Source organism: Lytechinus variegatus, chromosome 6 (genome assembly GCF_018143015.1).
Source record: "Lytechinus variegatus isolate NC3 chromosome 6, Lvar_3.0, whole genome shotgun sequence".
NCBI classification, from domain to species: domain Eukaryota; kingdom Metazoa; phylum Echinodermata; class Echinoidea; order Temnopleuroida; family Toxopneustidae; genus Lytechinus; species Lytechinus variegatus.
Genome location: NC_054745.1, coordinates 19,025,669 through 19,040,090, shown reverse-complemented (window position 1 = coordinate 19,040,090; position 14,422 = coordinate 19,025,669). Strand labels below are relative to the sequence as shown.

Sequence of the window (14,422 nt, the reverse complement as noted above, 5' to 3'; positions counted from 1 at the left end):
TGATCTACATTGATATTCCATTATTAAGAAAAAAAGTGAAACTGACGGAGTACAACTGTTATGTTTAAGGATGGTAACAAATGTTGTTACTAAGGAGACTTTGCAAACTGACTTTTAAATTGGATTCTAATTAGTTAATGTATAGCGGGTTAGGTGTTCAATAATTGCCATTTTATTAAAATGTCTCCAAAAAAACAGTTGAGACATTAATGATGACGTCAATGTAGTACTTATAAGTACTACATTGACGTCATCATTAATGTCTCAACTGTTTTTTTTATATTTATTTCTGTTTGTTTATTTTAGGAGACATACGTATGTCAATTGCAGAACGCATTTGCAATTGAATTTTAGATCTATAGCCGTTTGTATAAATTTACGTATAAGTGTACATGTAATACAGAAAGTTTTTTTTTCGGCCAACTATAAGTAAAATACAAAGCGTTAAAGTAGATACAATAAAAAACAAAATTAAGAGTATGTATATATATATAGTAGTTGTCTACCGAAAATTTGGAGAGCGAATAAAAGAACGTAATTGTTGGCATTGCAAAAACTGCATTACTCGTGAATCTGTTTTGTATTTTTGATATCGATATCCTGTATATACATAATCTTAAAAACTTTTGTATATGTATATACACACACACACACACATATATACATATATTTATAAAGGCATTTTAATGCCTTAACATTTCCATGAAATCGTAAGTACTATTATAACTGAGGGATAACATACCACTCGTGGGATGGAACACCCAATCAGCAAATGCTGATTTCTTTAGAAAAAGTACAATATACAATCAAACATAGAAATAACAAAAGCACAAAACATGTAAGAAAAATGTATGAAATACTGATTCCACATCAAATTAACTTAATCCGTGGTTTCCATGACTCCACATCTAAAATATAACGTGCAGCGTTGTGGCCCAGTGGATTAGTCTTCGGACTTCGAAACAGAGGGTCGTGGGTTCGAATCCCAGCCATGGCGCAATTTCCTTCAGCAAGAAATTTATCCACATTGTGCTGCAGTCGATCGACCCAGGTGAGGTGAATGGGTACCCGGTAGGATTTATTCCTTGAACGCTTTAGCGCCTATTAATATGGCGGCTTAGCTACAGCCGGGGTAATAATATGATACCAAGTATCAAAGCGCAGTTGAGTATATGCACATAGAAACTGCGCAATATAAATGGACATATTATTGTTATTACTAAAATATTTCATTTTATTCAATCACACCTATATTTTAGCATAAAATCTATGCGTTGACGGAATTAGGACATTGAGGCCTTCTCATGTTGAATATCCAAAATAAGTGCACCGGTCAGATTGGGTGAAAAAACGAGCATGTGCATTCTCCTTCTGCACGTAATTCAGCTCGCAAACACCGCCTTGAATGTAATTGAAAGACTGGCACCCAACGATGTCAACACACATCGTAGCGCATCGTAACTGGCTCACCATTCGCACTGTCTCCATCACGTGACCAACTAGACAGTAGCCAATCAGATTGCGTCCATTGTTGTCTTTGGCTGGGAGGAACACGTTTGATTTGCTGATCTTGCGAAGTGGAGTTGCTCCTGGGGTAGCTGCATGCAATTAACCAATACATATTAATGACAAAGAGTTAAAGGCGTATTTTGCAAAGCGTGCGTGTGATTTGACGAGGTTTGGCAATTACAAAAACAGTAAGATTAAAGAAGCTGTTAGTACAAACGTAATAAAATATAAACACGCACACGCACCAGAGCATAACATGTTTATAGCAAGGGTATGGCATGATTTATTCGCATAGGTACACACCAAACTTAACACAGTAGGCCTCCGATATCGAATTAATCTCTAGGTGTATCTCATTGTAAATAAAGAGAGAGAGATTGAGTAGAAAAAAATACTTGATTTTGAAAATGTTAAAGTTACAAAATTAACCAATTTCAAATAATATGCCTACCTGTTTTTCTCCATACACCTTTTAACATTTTAAGGCGTAAATTTGAATAAAAGACGAGACACACGAATTTCTTTGAAACCATTTTCCCGAACCTCCTGCCTGAATGAACCTTGAAAGTCAAACCATCTTTTCTCCTCATTGTTCATGTTGTTTGAATATCTCACTGAATTTCTTCTACTTCAATCGAGTAGGTGTTATGTTTGACCAATTTTAAAACTCAGTGCACGATTATTATGCTCAATAAAATCTAACAATTATTTTGAGCAATTTCCTGTTGATTATGTGGTGCCACGTCACGTATGCTAACCCCCCCCCCCCAAGTCTACAAGTCTAAAATCGAAATAAGAATGGAAAGAAAAGAAGAGAACAGAAAAGGATAGAAAGAGATCGAAAGATTGGATAGGAAATTAATGATGTTAGGGAAAGAAATAGGCTGAGACAAGCAGAGAGTGAATAAAGGAGGGTAAGAGGAGGAGGGGGGGGGGGGAAGATAACGATGTAATTAGGTCAAGCATTAGTGGGTAGCTGTCGTTATAATTTGTCATGCACAATGTTTTATATCAAATACATCCATACCCTACTGTTAAATTCACTAAAAAAGAAAAAAAATCGCCTTTAAAAAGGTATACATTAATTTGTATTATCCGGTTCCCATTATTCATTAACAATAGTTTAATGCTTTTAATCTGGTAATTGAGTTTGCTGTTATGTTCAATGCAATTGCTCTACTCCTTTTTTGCGCGTTTCATAATGTACCACATTCAACAGAAGTGCAATCAAATTGCCCAATACTGTTAACCATTCACGAGAGCTTAAGAGGTGTTTCACATGCTCGCATTTTGCGTCATTTGAATGCCTAATTGCAACGCCCAATAGTAATGACGCTAGAATTATATTCCCTTCACACGGCTCTGGGGGAAATCTGCGGCTTGACGTTTTGCACCGATAAGAAGTGTGGCTTCTTTTTGATAACCCGTCAATCGTACGTGCATCGCTAAAATTTGCCAACAGAGCAGAAAAAAGTGTTTTTCTGCAGAGGTGGTAGTGAGCTCACCGAAGGCTCCGCCCCCCCCCCCCCCCTGTATTACGTTTTGGTGGATTTTTCGCTCCTTTCATTCTGGAATATCGTCACTGGGACACACCTCGATACCTTCATTTGAATTACGCATTTCAAATTACGCATTTTGCATTTACACGCTCAAACTGCGTCACTCGAATGATCATTAGAATGACGCAAGATGTGATCAAATGAGTCCCCTCTTAGAGGGATGTAATTAAATATACTGGACCGCTTGCTTCGTAGAGAGTTTCGAACATGATATGTTTTCTCTATATAATGGAAGCTATATAATAAAGCAACAAAATTATTGTTTAACAACACTCATTTTTAGTAATCATAGTATTATAAATGAACCTAGATATCTGTTTTGATAAAAATAATATGTCGCATTTATATAGAATTTTGCAATTTACTACTTCAGTCACTTATCCCAATATTGTTGTAAACAAAAATCATGTTTTCAGTTAATACATTTTTAGATCCGATCACTCGAGGCTGTTATGTACTACCATACATTATACATGTTATACATCGCATCGTATTATGGACTCCATAAGAACAAATATCTCGACATGACTAGATGATTAGTAGTCATCTGGGTGGTATTTTATTACACATTCTGGTCAGAAATGTCAGTGTTACAGAAATATCTAAGTGGGAACTAATAAAAATGACGCTAGTAACAGGGTCATACAGCCAGTAGCGCAAAACACCCCATTTGCACGCCAGTGGATGCAGCTGACCCATTTATCAAGTCATTCGAAACCTATTTGCCATTTGATATTAATGAAAATTAGAATTTATTGAGAAAAATCCATTATTGTTAAGGCCCCCATCCACAGAACAGAGACCATTGAAAGACCACTGAAAGACTTAAAATTGGTGAGGTCTCACAGCGGTCTTCAAGATCACTGAAATTTGACATCTCTGTGGAATGGCTCAGAAACACCCCTCAGAGAACTCTGAAAGACTCATGGATATGTCTTGTCTTACTGGTCTTAGACTAGTCCTACAGAGATCTTTCAATTGTCTTTCAGATATCTTTTATGCAAGGGATCTTTCAGAATTCTTTCTATGGACTTTGGCTTGTCTTCCAATGGTCTTTCACTGATCTTTCAATGGTCTCTCATGAGTCTTACAGTGATAACCGCAAAAAAAATCTTGAGAGACTGCCAAAAGATCATTGACAGACTATTAAGACCTTTGAAAGTTCACCAAAAGACCGCTGAATGACGGCTGAAAGACCACTGAAAGACCATTTTCCTGTAAGACCGTTTCAAAAAGTTTCGGAGCCCAATGAAGACCACTGAAAGATTGGTCAGGACTCGTGTAAGACCTCAAAGACCATTGTAGGTTCATTGAGAGACATCTGAAATATCAACCAGAATTCATGGTCCTTCAAAAGTCTTTCAGCGGTCTTGTACTCTATGGAATGGGGGTTTTACAAACAATTTTGGTCTTAAACAAAATTTTAAACCTTTGTTGCCGTAATGCTGACGCATATCCTTGCCATGTCTTCCCATCTATCGGGTATCATAATTACAAATGATCGTTTCAATACAATGAAATAATACCTCACCATGGGTGTTAGTTCCACTTGAAACTTCATTTGCAATGGTGGTTCCATCCTTGAGGGAAAATAAATAAACGAGACGTTAAACATTATCTCAGCTACTTCGAGGTTTATAGCACCATCGAACGGTAATAATCTTTTCGAGGAACCAGGATAATTATAATGACATTTTGTCCTTTTTATTTGCAAAAAACATGCTTTTTCAGAAAGATCTCTTTGCGATCCCGCATTGATCCCAAAAGTTCACTCCTATATTAAGAGACATGCCAGAGATATTTGACCGATTACTGGGAAACCTCGCACAATTTATATGAGAACAAAATCGCAGTTGAACAAGAGGGCTTCACGTAAATATGACCGCTTATCACAGGTAGCAATTTCGCGGATAAGATCACGTTTCAGAATTACCTGTTCCGAATCCGTGCTCAAATTTTGCATCGTTGAGGTCTTTGTGGTGGTTTGAGTAGCTGGACTTGGCGTGGTTGGTTGTGTAGGAACTTTGGTGGCTTGACTTTGTGTGGTTGTTGTGGTAGGATTTTGGGTTGGGCTTGTTGTATTTGGACCTGTCGGATCTTGGGTGGTTGGGCTTGGTGTAGTTGGTGTAGTAGCGTATTGAGAGGTAGGATAAGCAGGGGCTGTGGCGTTTGTAGGTTTAGGCAGAGGATCAACTATATAAATGAAGAGTTAGTTGCAAAAGGAGTTAGGTCTACTTTTGACCATTCCGAGAAAAAAACATGTTTTTATTCTCACTTATTGCAATATTGTTATGAGCATTGTCATGATGTACTTCCCTCTCATGTGAACAAATATTGGGTATGAAAGAAATTTACCGGTCTTCATTTTTTTCTATATATTAAAAAAAATCATCACTGTGGACCTAACCCCTTTTGCACGTAAACTGAAATGAATCCAAGCTCTTTTTACTAAAAAAGTGATTTTTCTTTGCCACTTTCATTCACGTTTTCATTTGAATTTCAAATAATCTTTGGTATCATCAGAGTGACTAAAAATTTAGATGTTTAGAGACAGAAAACAATGAAATTTATGAAAAATGGACCTAACCCCTTTTGACAAATAAGTTCTTTCGAAGAGTTTGTTTGCAAAAGGGGTTAGGTCCACTCCAAGAAAATCATGTTTTTTTAATTCTCGCATATTGCAATATTCTTATGCGAAACTTAATTTTCATGATACCCTTCCATGAGAAAATAAATTGTGTATAGGAGAAATCTACCTGTCTTCACATTTTTAAAGATATTCTTTTCCCTAAAAAATATGTGTGGACCTAACCATTTTTGCAACTAACTGAAATGGACCTAACCCCTGTTTGAAAAAAAAGTGATTGAATTTTTATTCTAAGATTTTATGAGAGCTAATAATATAACAATGAACAATGAAAAAATTACTGTACGTATGCATATCAATCACCTTCGCATAGAGCGATGGCCCGTTCGTTGCAATCAATATCCGCCAAGCCATTGTCGGTTGGAAAATAGTCAAGGCAGTCCTCAATGCCACTCCCTCCAACATAACTCTCCGGATATCCTAGCGCACTAAGCCACAAGTCTGTAACAATAAAACATACTTTATCAAAACCCGTATCTGATTTCTGGAGATGATTTCTAATACTTAAATTCAATGACAATATATCGCCTAACGCATAACTCTTGGGATATCCTTGTGAACTGCGCCACAAGTCTGTAAGAATAAAAAATAATATTGAAGCCCGATTGAAATTCTGAAGACGATTCTCAGAACTTTAATTCATTTACTAAGTAAAATCAGAGTTTATATCACAGATCACATCTTGTGTGAAAGATGTGATTTAATGCATCAAATTCTCTGGTGACCAACAAAAAAAAAAATGTTTTTTATTGACCACTTTTCAAGCGCAATAGCACTAACAAATTTCAGAATGTAATATTCATAGGTAACTTTTTTCAGTTTCTAAATCTATAATACGGCCGTATGTCCTTAACATTTTTACTAAAGATGTGTCAAATCTCTTGTTTTTATTTCTAAAAAAAATGTCCTCCAAATGTATTTTTTCCCCTTTTGTGTGTTTATTTTTATTTGATGTAATTCTTTAGGCTGGAGTTCAAATGGTCATGAGCCCAATCCCCTTGCATCCATCGAGTTGTATTGACACCAGATGCAATTAGTTTTAAAATTTTTCCATAGTCCCTGTACACACGTGTCAGTAATATTCGTTGAGTAGACTTACCACTGTTGAGGAATAGCTGCGTACCGTCTTCACATTCAAATAAGCCCTCTACGTCCGCATCTGTACAACCAACCCAGAAGAAATAATGACTTCCATGTGCAGCTCCCATAATTTCATACGCATAAACATGACCTATTTGATACATCTCATCCTGGCTGTTGAAAACTACAAGTTTAGCACCCATATCCGCACAAATTACTTTAGCCTCTCCAAATGAAGGAGCGTTAGACCAGTCTGGTGCTATTAAAGTAAGGTCTTGGAACTTGTAGCATCCGGAACCTTCACTGTACCAGCCAACGGGACATGCGCCATCTACGATAAAGGCATGACAGAGGCATAATAAGATAAATTTCCCTGAGTAAATTCTTATTTGTGCAACTGCACCCATGCCATGAACAATGGTGATAGCAGCATCGAGAAAAAAGATAAGGAGTATTAAACGTGTTTCAATAATATTTTGTAAACTACCAATCACAGGGTTTGAACACTTCTCATTTCATTGATAGGTAACAATCATATCCTCTTCAAACATTTCCATATTTACTTTTACCGCAAAAAAATATGGATAGTAGGTAAAGAAACCAATTGACGTATTTGAGATGATAAACCACAATAAAATGAGACAATTTGGGTTTACGCATCCATATCCGGAAACTAGTGGAGAGGACTAGATGCTTGGTCTAGCAACACAGTGCAAGGGAGTATGCGATATGTATAACAGCATATCACGGAAATTGATAGATAAAAAATACCACAGAATCATCAAACGTTTGAAATAGAAGGCCTAATATTATGCAAAATATGCACACAGAAAATACTGTGGTGTTAACCGGTGTACGTAGAGGACCACACCAGTTATTTTACACCGGTGTTAAATTGGTGGTGTTAGTTTTACACCTACAGGTGTTATTATAACACCTACGGTTGTTACATTTACAATCTTTGGTGTTACGTTCAATATGTAGGGTGTTATTTTAACACCTCAGGGTGTGTTCCTATATTAACACCACTTGGTGTCAGTTTTAACACCACAGTTTTTACAGTGTATGGTCATGTTCTGAATGAATATTAATGACGTTAAGATATTAATAACATTACGACAAAACCAGTCGATTAATAATAATAATGATAACTATGATAATAGTAGTAATAATAATAGTAATAATAATAATGATAATAATAATAATGATAATAATAATAATAGGCATTTATATAGCGTCATTCTTTTCCGAGGTGCGATGGTATAAAAGTTGTTATTATTCCGGCTTAAGCTCGAGCTGCCTTTCAGCGCTCATGCATTAGAGGAATTAATTCCACCGGGTACCCATTAACTAATTTTCATTTTAATACTTTTGTTCTTATTTCTTCTTTTACGGAGGGGAGGTGCATCAATGCTAAAGTTTAGTTGTTCATCTAACGAGTTGAACGAAAGATTTTGTTTTACTATTAGTAATGCCATGGTCACATTTGTTCTACGGCGGCCGTACGGCGAGTCGAAAACAGCCGTTTTAACATTTTTTTGTCCAACTACATATAGGTGGTTTGAATCAAAATTGATAGACGGTTGTTTTCGACTAGCCGTACCCTTATGGAACAAACACAGTGTTACCACAGTGTGTTCACATAGTTGACTATGTGTAAACTATGTGTTAACTATGTGGTCACAGTGTTGTCACAGTGTGAGACTTCAGATCACATAGTTAATCACATAATTGCCCACATAGTTGGGTAACAAACACAGTGTTACCACAGTGTGTTCACATAGTTGACTATGTGTAAACTATGTGTTAACTATGTGGTCACAGTGTTGTCACAGTATTGTCACAGTGTGAGACTTCAGATCACATAGTTAATCACATAATTGCCCACATAGTTGGGTAACAAACACAGTGTTACCACAGTGTGTTCACATAGTTGACTATGTGTAAACTATGTGGTCACAGTGTGAGACTTCAGATCACATAGTTAATCACATAATTGCCCACATAGTTGGGTAACAAACACAGTGTTACCACAGTGTGTTCACATAGTTGACTATGTGTAAACTATGTGGACACAGTGTTAGACTTCAGATCACATAGTTAATCACATAATTGCCCACATAGTTGGGTAACAAACACAGTGTTACCACAGTGTGTTCACATAGTTGACTATGTGTAAACTATGTGGACACAGTGTTAGACTTCAGATCACATAGTTAATCATAATTGTCCACATAGTTGGGCAACAAACACAGTGTTGCCACAGTGTGTTCACATAATTGACTATGTGTAAACTATGTGGACACAGTGTTAGACTTCAGATCACATAGTTAATCACAAATTTTGCTCACATAGTTGGGTAACAAACACAGTGTTACCACAGTGTGTTCACATAGTTGACTATGTGTAAACTATGTGGTCACAGTGTTAGACTTCAGATCACATTGTTAATCACATAATTGCCCACATAGTTGGGTAACAAACACAGTGTTACCACAGTAAGTTCTTCAATCATACCCGAGAAAAATTTAACAAGCAAGAACAAGGGTCTTCAAGCTCGCGCAGGGCGGGGGGGGAGCAGGGAGGAGTACTAAACTTGAAGAATTGTTTGATGCACTATTCCCAATACAATCTCCATTTAGTTTTTAATTTACACTGAAATTTTGCCGGTAATTTTGATATTTGATGATTTTTTTATTTTCTTTTAAGATCATCATCGCAATGGATAAACTATCAGTAAAGGCTATAACGTTAATAGAGTTATAGATCTATACTAGATATCCGGAACTCTTCGGTAAATCTCGGCCTCGGAAATCTATTTTCGGCGAGGCATGCTAGCGCGCATGTGTAATATGTGCGTTTCAAATTCACTCGCTAAAGCTCACCGACGCCCGTTACAGTTTATCGCTTCATCCAATATTTACGCCCGTTAGAATCTGATCTTACTGCACTTTGTCTTAATCTTCTTGAATTGATAAGGATATCAACCATGCGCGTCTTAGTACACTGGGTGGAAACAAGGAACTGTTACTTCTAGCGATTTTGTAACAAACAAAAAGATGTCGGTCAACTTGGTGGACCCGAAGTTTGAGGGCCTGGTGGAGTCCGGAACCCCGCAGAGACACGGCCGAAACATTGGCTGGGATGTGGAAGGCCAAGGTGTTAGTGGCCAGTGGTAAATATACATTATTATATCCTGATTTGTACCTAATATGTAATTATTTATGCTCTCCCTTTGTCCAGGGGTAATTGCCGAAGAACCGTATGTATATATAGATCTATAGGCTATGTGGTGCTCGACTAGCCTGGAGGCGTCTGAAACTGAAAGTCATGATGCCATTTAGGCAGTGTATACAGCCACACGCGTGTGTCTTTACCATCCAGCCACACGCGTGTGGTTATATCCAGAACACCTATCTGTGGATACCGCCACACGCCGCCAGTAATAACAGTAAAACACGTATGTAGGTCTGACCGTCTATATCACGATCAAAATAACCTCATTTCTTCATTAAATTCTTACATTCTAAACCCCTTTGATATCCTTAGATCATTTCAATTTCATTCTCACCGTCTTCTCTCCTTGCTTTTCTTGTCTTGTTACAAACGGTCGTCTGTTTAACAGCAAATTCTCTTTTTCTACTTGTGTCGATTCTGGCTTCCTTCGCGGTACGGTGGCAGACCCATACAGCGTTAGCGCAGCGCAGTAGACATACACAGTTTGGGTTACGTTTACGTTTGGTACGAATAATTTTCGTACCAAGCGTTAAGCATGCACGAATCCCGAGTTTCGTACGTACGCACGTACACGCACATAGCCTAGAGTCAGTAGAGAATCGACACAAGTAGAAAAAGTGTGGAAATTTGCTATTTAACAGGCGGCCTTTTGTAACAAGACAAGAAAAGCAAGGAAAGAAGACGGTGAGAATGAAATTGAAACGATTTAATAAAGAAATCAGAGTGGGTCAGAAATTAGAATGTAAGAATTTAATGAAGAAATGAGGTTATTTTGATCGTGATATAGACGGTCAGACCTACATACGCGTTTTACTGTTATTACTGGCGGCGTGTGGCGGTATCCACAGATAGGTGTTCTGGATATAACCACACGCGTGTGGCTGGATGGTAAAGACACACGCGTGTGGCTGTATACACTGCCTTTAAGGCAACCCAGGGAACTCCCGCCCGCGTAGCGGGCGGGAGTTTCCTGGCCTGGGTTACTATGAATTTAGCTCTACATAGTACTCTACGTAGTCGTAGGGTTACTCCCCACTGACGCCTGGGATCACGAGCTATATTCACCCACGTACTGGTACAAAACCTGAAACTTTCGCCCCCGAGATTTCTACTTTCCCTCTAAATCTAGCCCTAAAACATGTACATGTATGCCTACCTGTCATGGGGTTCAACTTATTTTCCAAGTGAAGTAGATTACCGGGTGTAACATTTCTGCGATATTGATTTCATTTTTAAAGAAGAATTCATAAAAAAACGAATCGCGCGATTTGCGTGCTGTCGCCAAGCGAAAGACAACGAAATCAAGATGGCGACATAAACACGGCCGTAAGCTCTTTCCATCTTTTCTACTAGCCAGGAGGCTTCTAAAGAGTAAAAAATCATTTACTAATACTATACTTACGTAGTCTTGAGGAAGCAATGATGATGATTTTTTTTAGATATGTCATATACTTCATCATTGACGTCTTGACACTCTCTCCATAGTGTCTTAAGCGAAGGACCAAAACAAAGATGGATTTCCCTAGAAAATCCATCTTTTTAAACCAAAATCACAAGAATTCTATTCATTCTTACATCTTCCTACGCCTAATGCGTAGGAAGGTTTTAAATATTATTATAAAAAATATAAAAAAATGAAGATTTCTTACCTAACTGATGCCGCGTAGACCCCCCGTTCCACATGTAAACAATGGAAATACAATAGCGTCGACCCTTGAACCGCTTATGTATGACGTACTTCCGGAAAGCAATCCCGTCTTAACAATTTAGAGATGAAAATTCTTATTTAACAAATCATTAACTAACCCATTAAAATTTATATTTTCATTATAAATAATTCATATTAATATATATAAATTATTTATGATCACGAAATAAATTTTAAGATTTGTTGAATAAGAATTTTCATCTCTAATTTCTATCTCTAAATTTTATATTTTTATATAATAATATTTAACACCTCCCTACGCATTAGGCGTAGGAAGGTGTAAGAATGAATAGAATTAATAGAATTCTTGTGATTTTGGTTTAAAAAGATGGATTTTCTAGGGAAATCCATCTTTGTTTTGGTCCTTCGCTTAAGACACTATGGAGAGAGTGTCAAGACGTCAATGATGAAGTATATGACATATCTAAAAAAAATCATCATCATTGCGTCCTCAAGACTAATTATACTAACGTATCTTATGGTGTGTTTATGCTTCCATTGCGAGGACAGAATCAGCGATTTCAAACGTCGATTCAAAACGCCGATCGTAAACGTGGTTCTGGGAGTGCTGTTTATGCTTAACTTTTCAGAGCATATCATGATCTCCAGCTGGCTTCGCATCGTAAAGCGAGGTCAAATTGGGCGCGCCTTTTTTCAATTTTTTTTTTTCCGATTGTTGTTTTTACGTAGAGATAACAAGGAGCAATACGACTGTATTTGCCGGCGGATTTTTATCTCACCGGAAGCATGTACCAAATGACGTCATTTAAACACGTTTATGATCGTTGTTCTGTTTATACTTCCCCAGAAAGCCTGATTCTGGTCAAACAACGTTTACAAACGCACCTTTTTGTGAGTTTACGATCGGCGTTTTGAAACAGCATTTAAATGAAAGTAAGCATGGACGCAACCGTGTTTTGGACTAATCACGTTTGGAAACGCTGATTCTGGCCTGAAAAGTGGAAGCATAAACACGGCCTTACTCTCACCTAGCCAGGCGGCTTCTAGTTCTAGAGAGTAAAAATCAGTTACTAACGTAAGGTTACTCTCATCCGAAGCCAGGTCTTCCTTCTCATTGACCCACACGACGGAAGCCAAACCACCTGAAACTTTCACCCCCAAGATTTCTACTTTCCTTAATAGAAAAGATCTAGGCCTAAATCATGTACATTGAAAAAACTTCATTTCCGACATTTCTACGCTCTCGTTATTTTTGAACAAGAATTCATTAAAAAAAATGAGAGAAATATTGTGAAAAGACGGAAGAGACTTGCCCGATGTTTACGCCGCCATCTTATTTCCTATTGTTCTTCGCCAACGTCACGCGTCTATGAGAAGGAAGACCTGGCTTCGTATGAGAGTAACCTTACGTTAGTAAATGATTTTTACTCTCTAGAAGCCGCCTGGCTACTCTCACCCACGTTACGCGACTCAAGCGTCCGTATCGTGGGTGAACAACAATAGAAAACAAGATGGCGGTGTAAACATCGGGCAAGTCTCTTTTTTTTCATGACAATTTTTCATTTTTTTAATGAATTCTTGTCTAAAAATAAAATCCATAGCATAGAAATGTCGGAAATGAAGTTGTATCCCAGGTACATGATTTAGGGCTAGATCTTTTAGAGAGAAAGTAGAAATCTCGGGGGCAAAAGTTTCAGGTTTTGGCTGCCTACATGCACAAGGATACAATAGAAGCCCTGGCTTCGTATGAGAGTAAGTTACGTTAGTAAATGATTTTTACTCTCTAGAAGCCTCCTGGCTAGACTGGATTAGCATTACATCGGCTAATTAACAAATTTGGGGACAAATTTAATGATGTGAAAGATTCTTACTAGTTTTTGAATAATAATTATCTTATTTAGATCTACTGAAAAATATGTCTACAACTCAAAATAGTTCGTGTGTACAGAATTCAGATAAAATTATTTACGTCTATAACTTAAAAACTGGTGTCTGAATTCTGATTTGATAACTTGTCTATACTCTGTAGTAATAATTCTAATAATGCTAAAACCCCATTTTTACAATGCATTTCATAAATGGCTCTTTGAAATTACTCTGATTATTTATGTCTGTCCTTAATGTGCCTGTCCCTTACAGAAAAAAAGCTGATGTACTAAAGAAAGAGAAGGAGTTCCTAAACACCGCAACCAGAGTAGATGAGGCTATGTATGGATGAGTCTGATGCCACAGATGAGGACATGGAGGATGAGGCTTCAACCTCAAAAAAAGATGTGAGAAAGAGGGTACGTTGAAACTTTACATTCAACTTAAATTTTTAAGACGTGCATGGATCAGGAAATTTTGAAGCATACTAGCCAGGAAATTTAGTCCAAAGTGATAAGTGTTTACCTGAAGCAGGCCAGACTTTATTCTGTGATTTGCAAAAAAAAATGACTTATACATAACTTGATATCGCTGCCAGTGGTGATTAAAAAAATTGCTCTTAAATTTCTACTTGAAAAAAAATTGATGGAATTGGAAAGTATTGGTGGTACTACTTCAATAAAAGAAAATTCATTAGAAAAACTAAAAATAATGATACACTTATGAATTTTGTCTGGATTCCTAGTCTAGATACAGAATTGCATTGGATTTGCACATGACCGCGTACCCAGGTGTCGCAAATTTGAACTCAGAAGATATGCGAGACTTAAATGTGAGTGGCGCGGCGCGGTCACC

General features: G+C 37.3%; 1 protein-coding gene across 1 annotated transcript in view; it reads right to left on the bottom strand.

Moving 5' to 3' along the window:
* LOC121417617 (mucin-2-like) overlaps positions 1–6,998 on the bottom strand; it is a 37,096-nt gene extending 30,098 nt beyond the window's left edge. Inside the window, exons 1-4 of the mRNA XM_041611352.1 lie at positions 6,815–6,998; positions 6,019–6,156; positions 5,002–5,261; positions 4,600–4,648 (exon numbers count right to left, since the gene is read on the bottom strand). Of these exons, the coding sequence (XP_041467286.1) occupies positions 4,600–4,648; positions 5,002–5,261; positions 6,019–6,156; positions 6,815–6,998 (631 nt within the window). The remainder of the gene's footprint in view (positions 1–4,599; positions 4,649–5,001; positions 5,262–6,018; positions 6,157–6,814) is intronic.
* Positions 6,999–14,422: the final 7,424 nt, after the last annotated feature.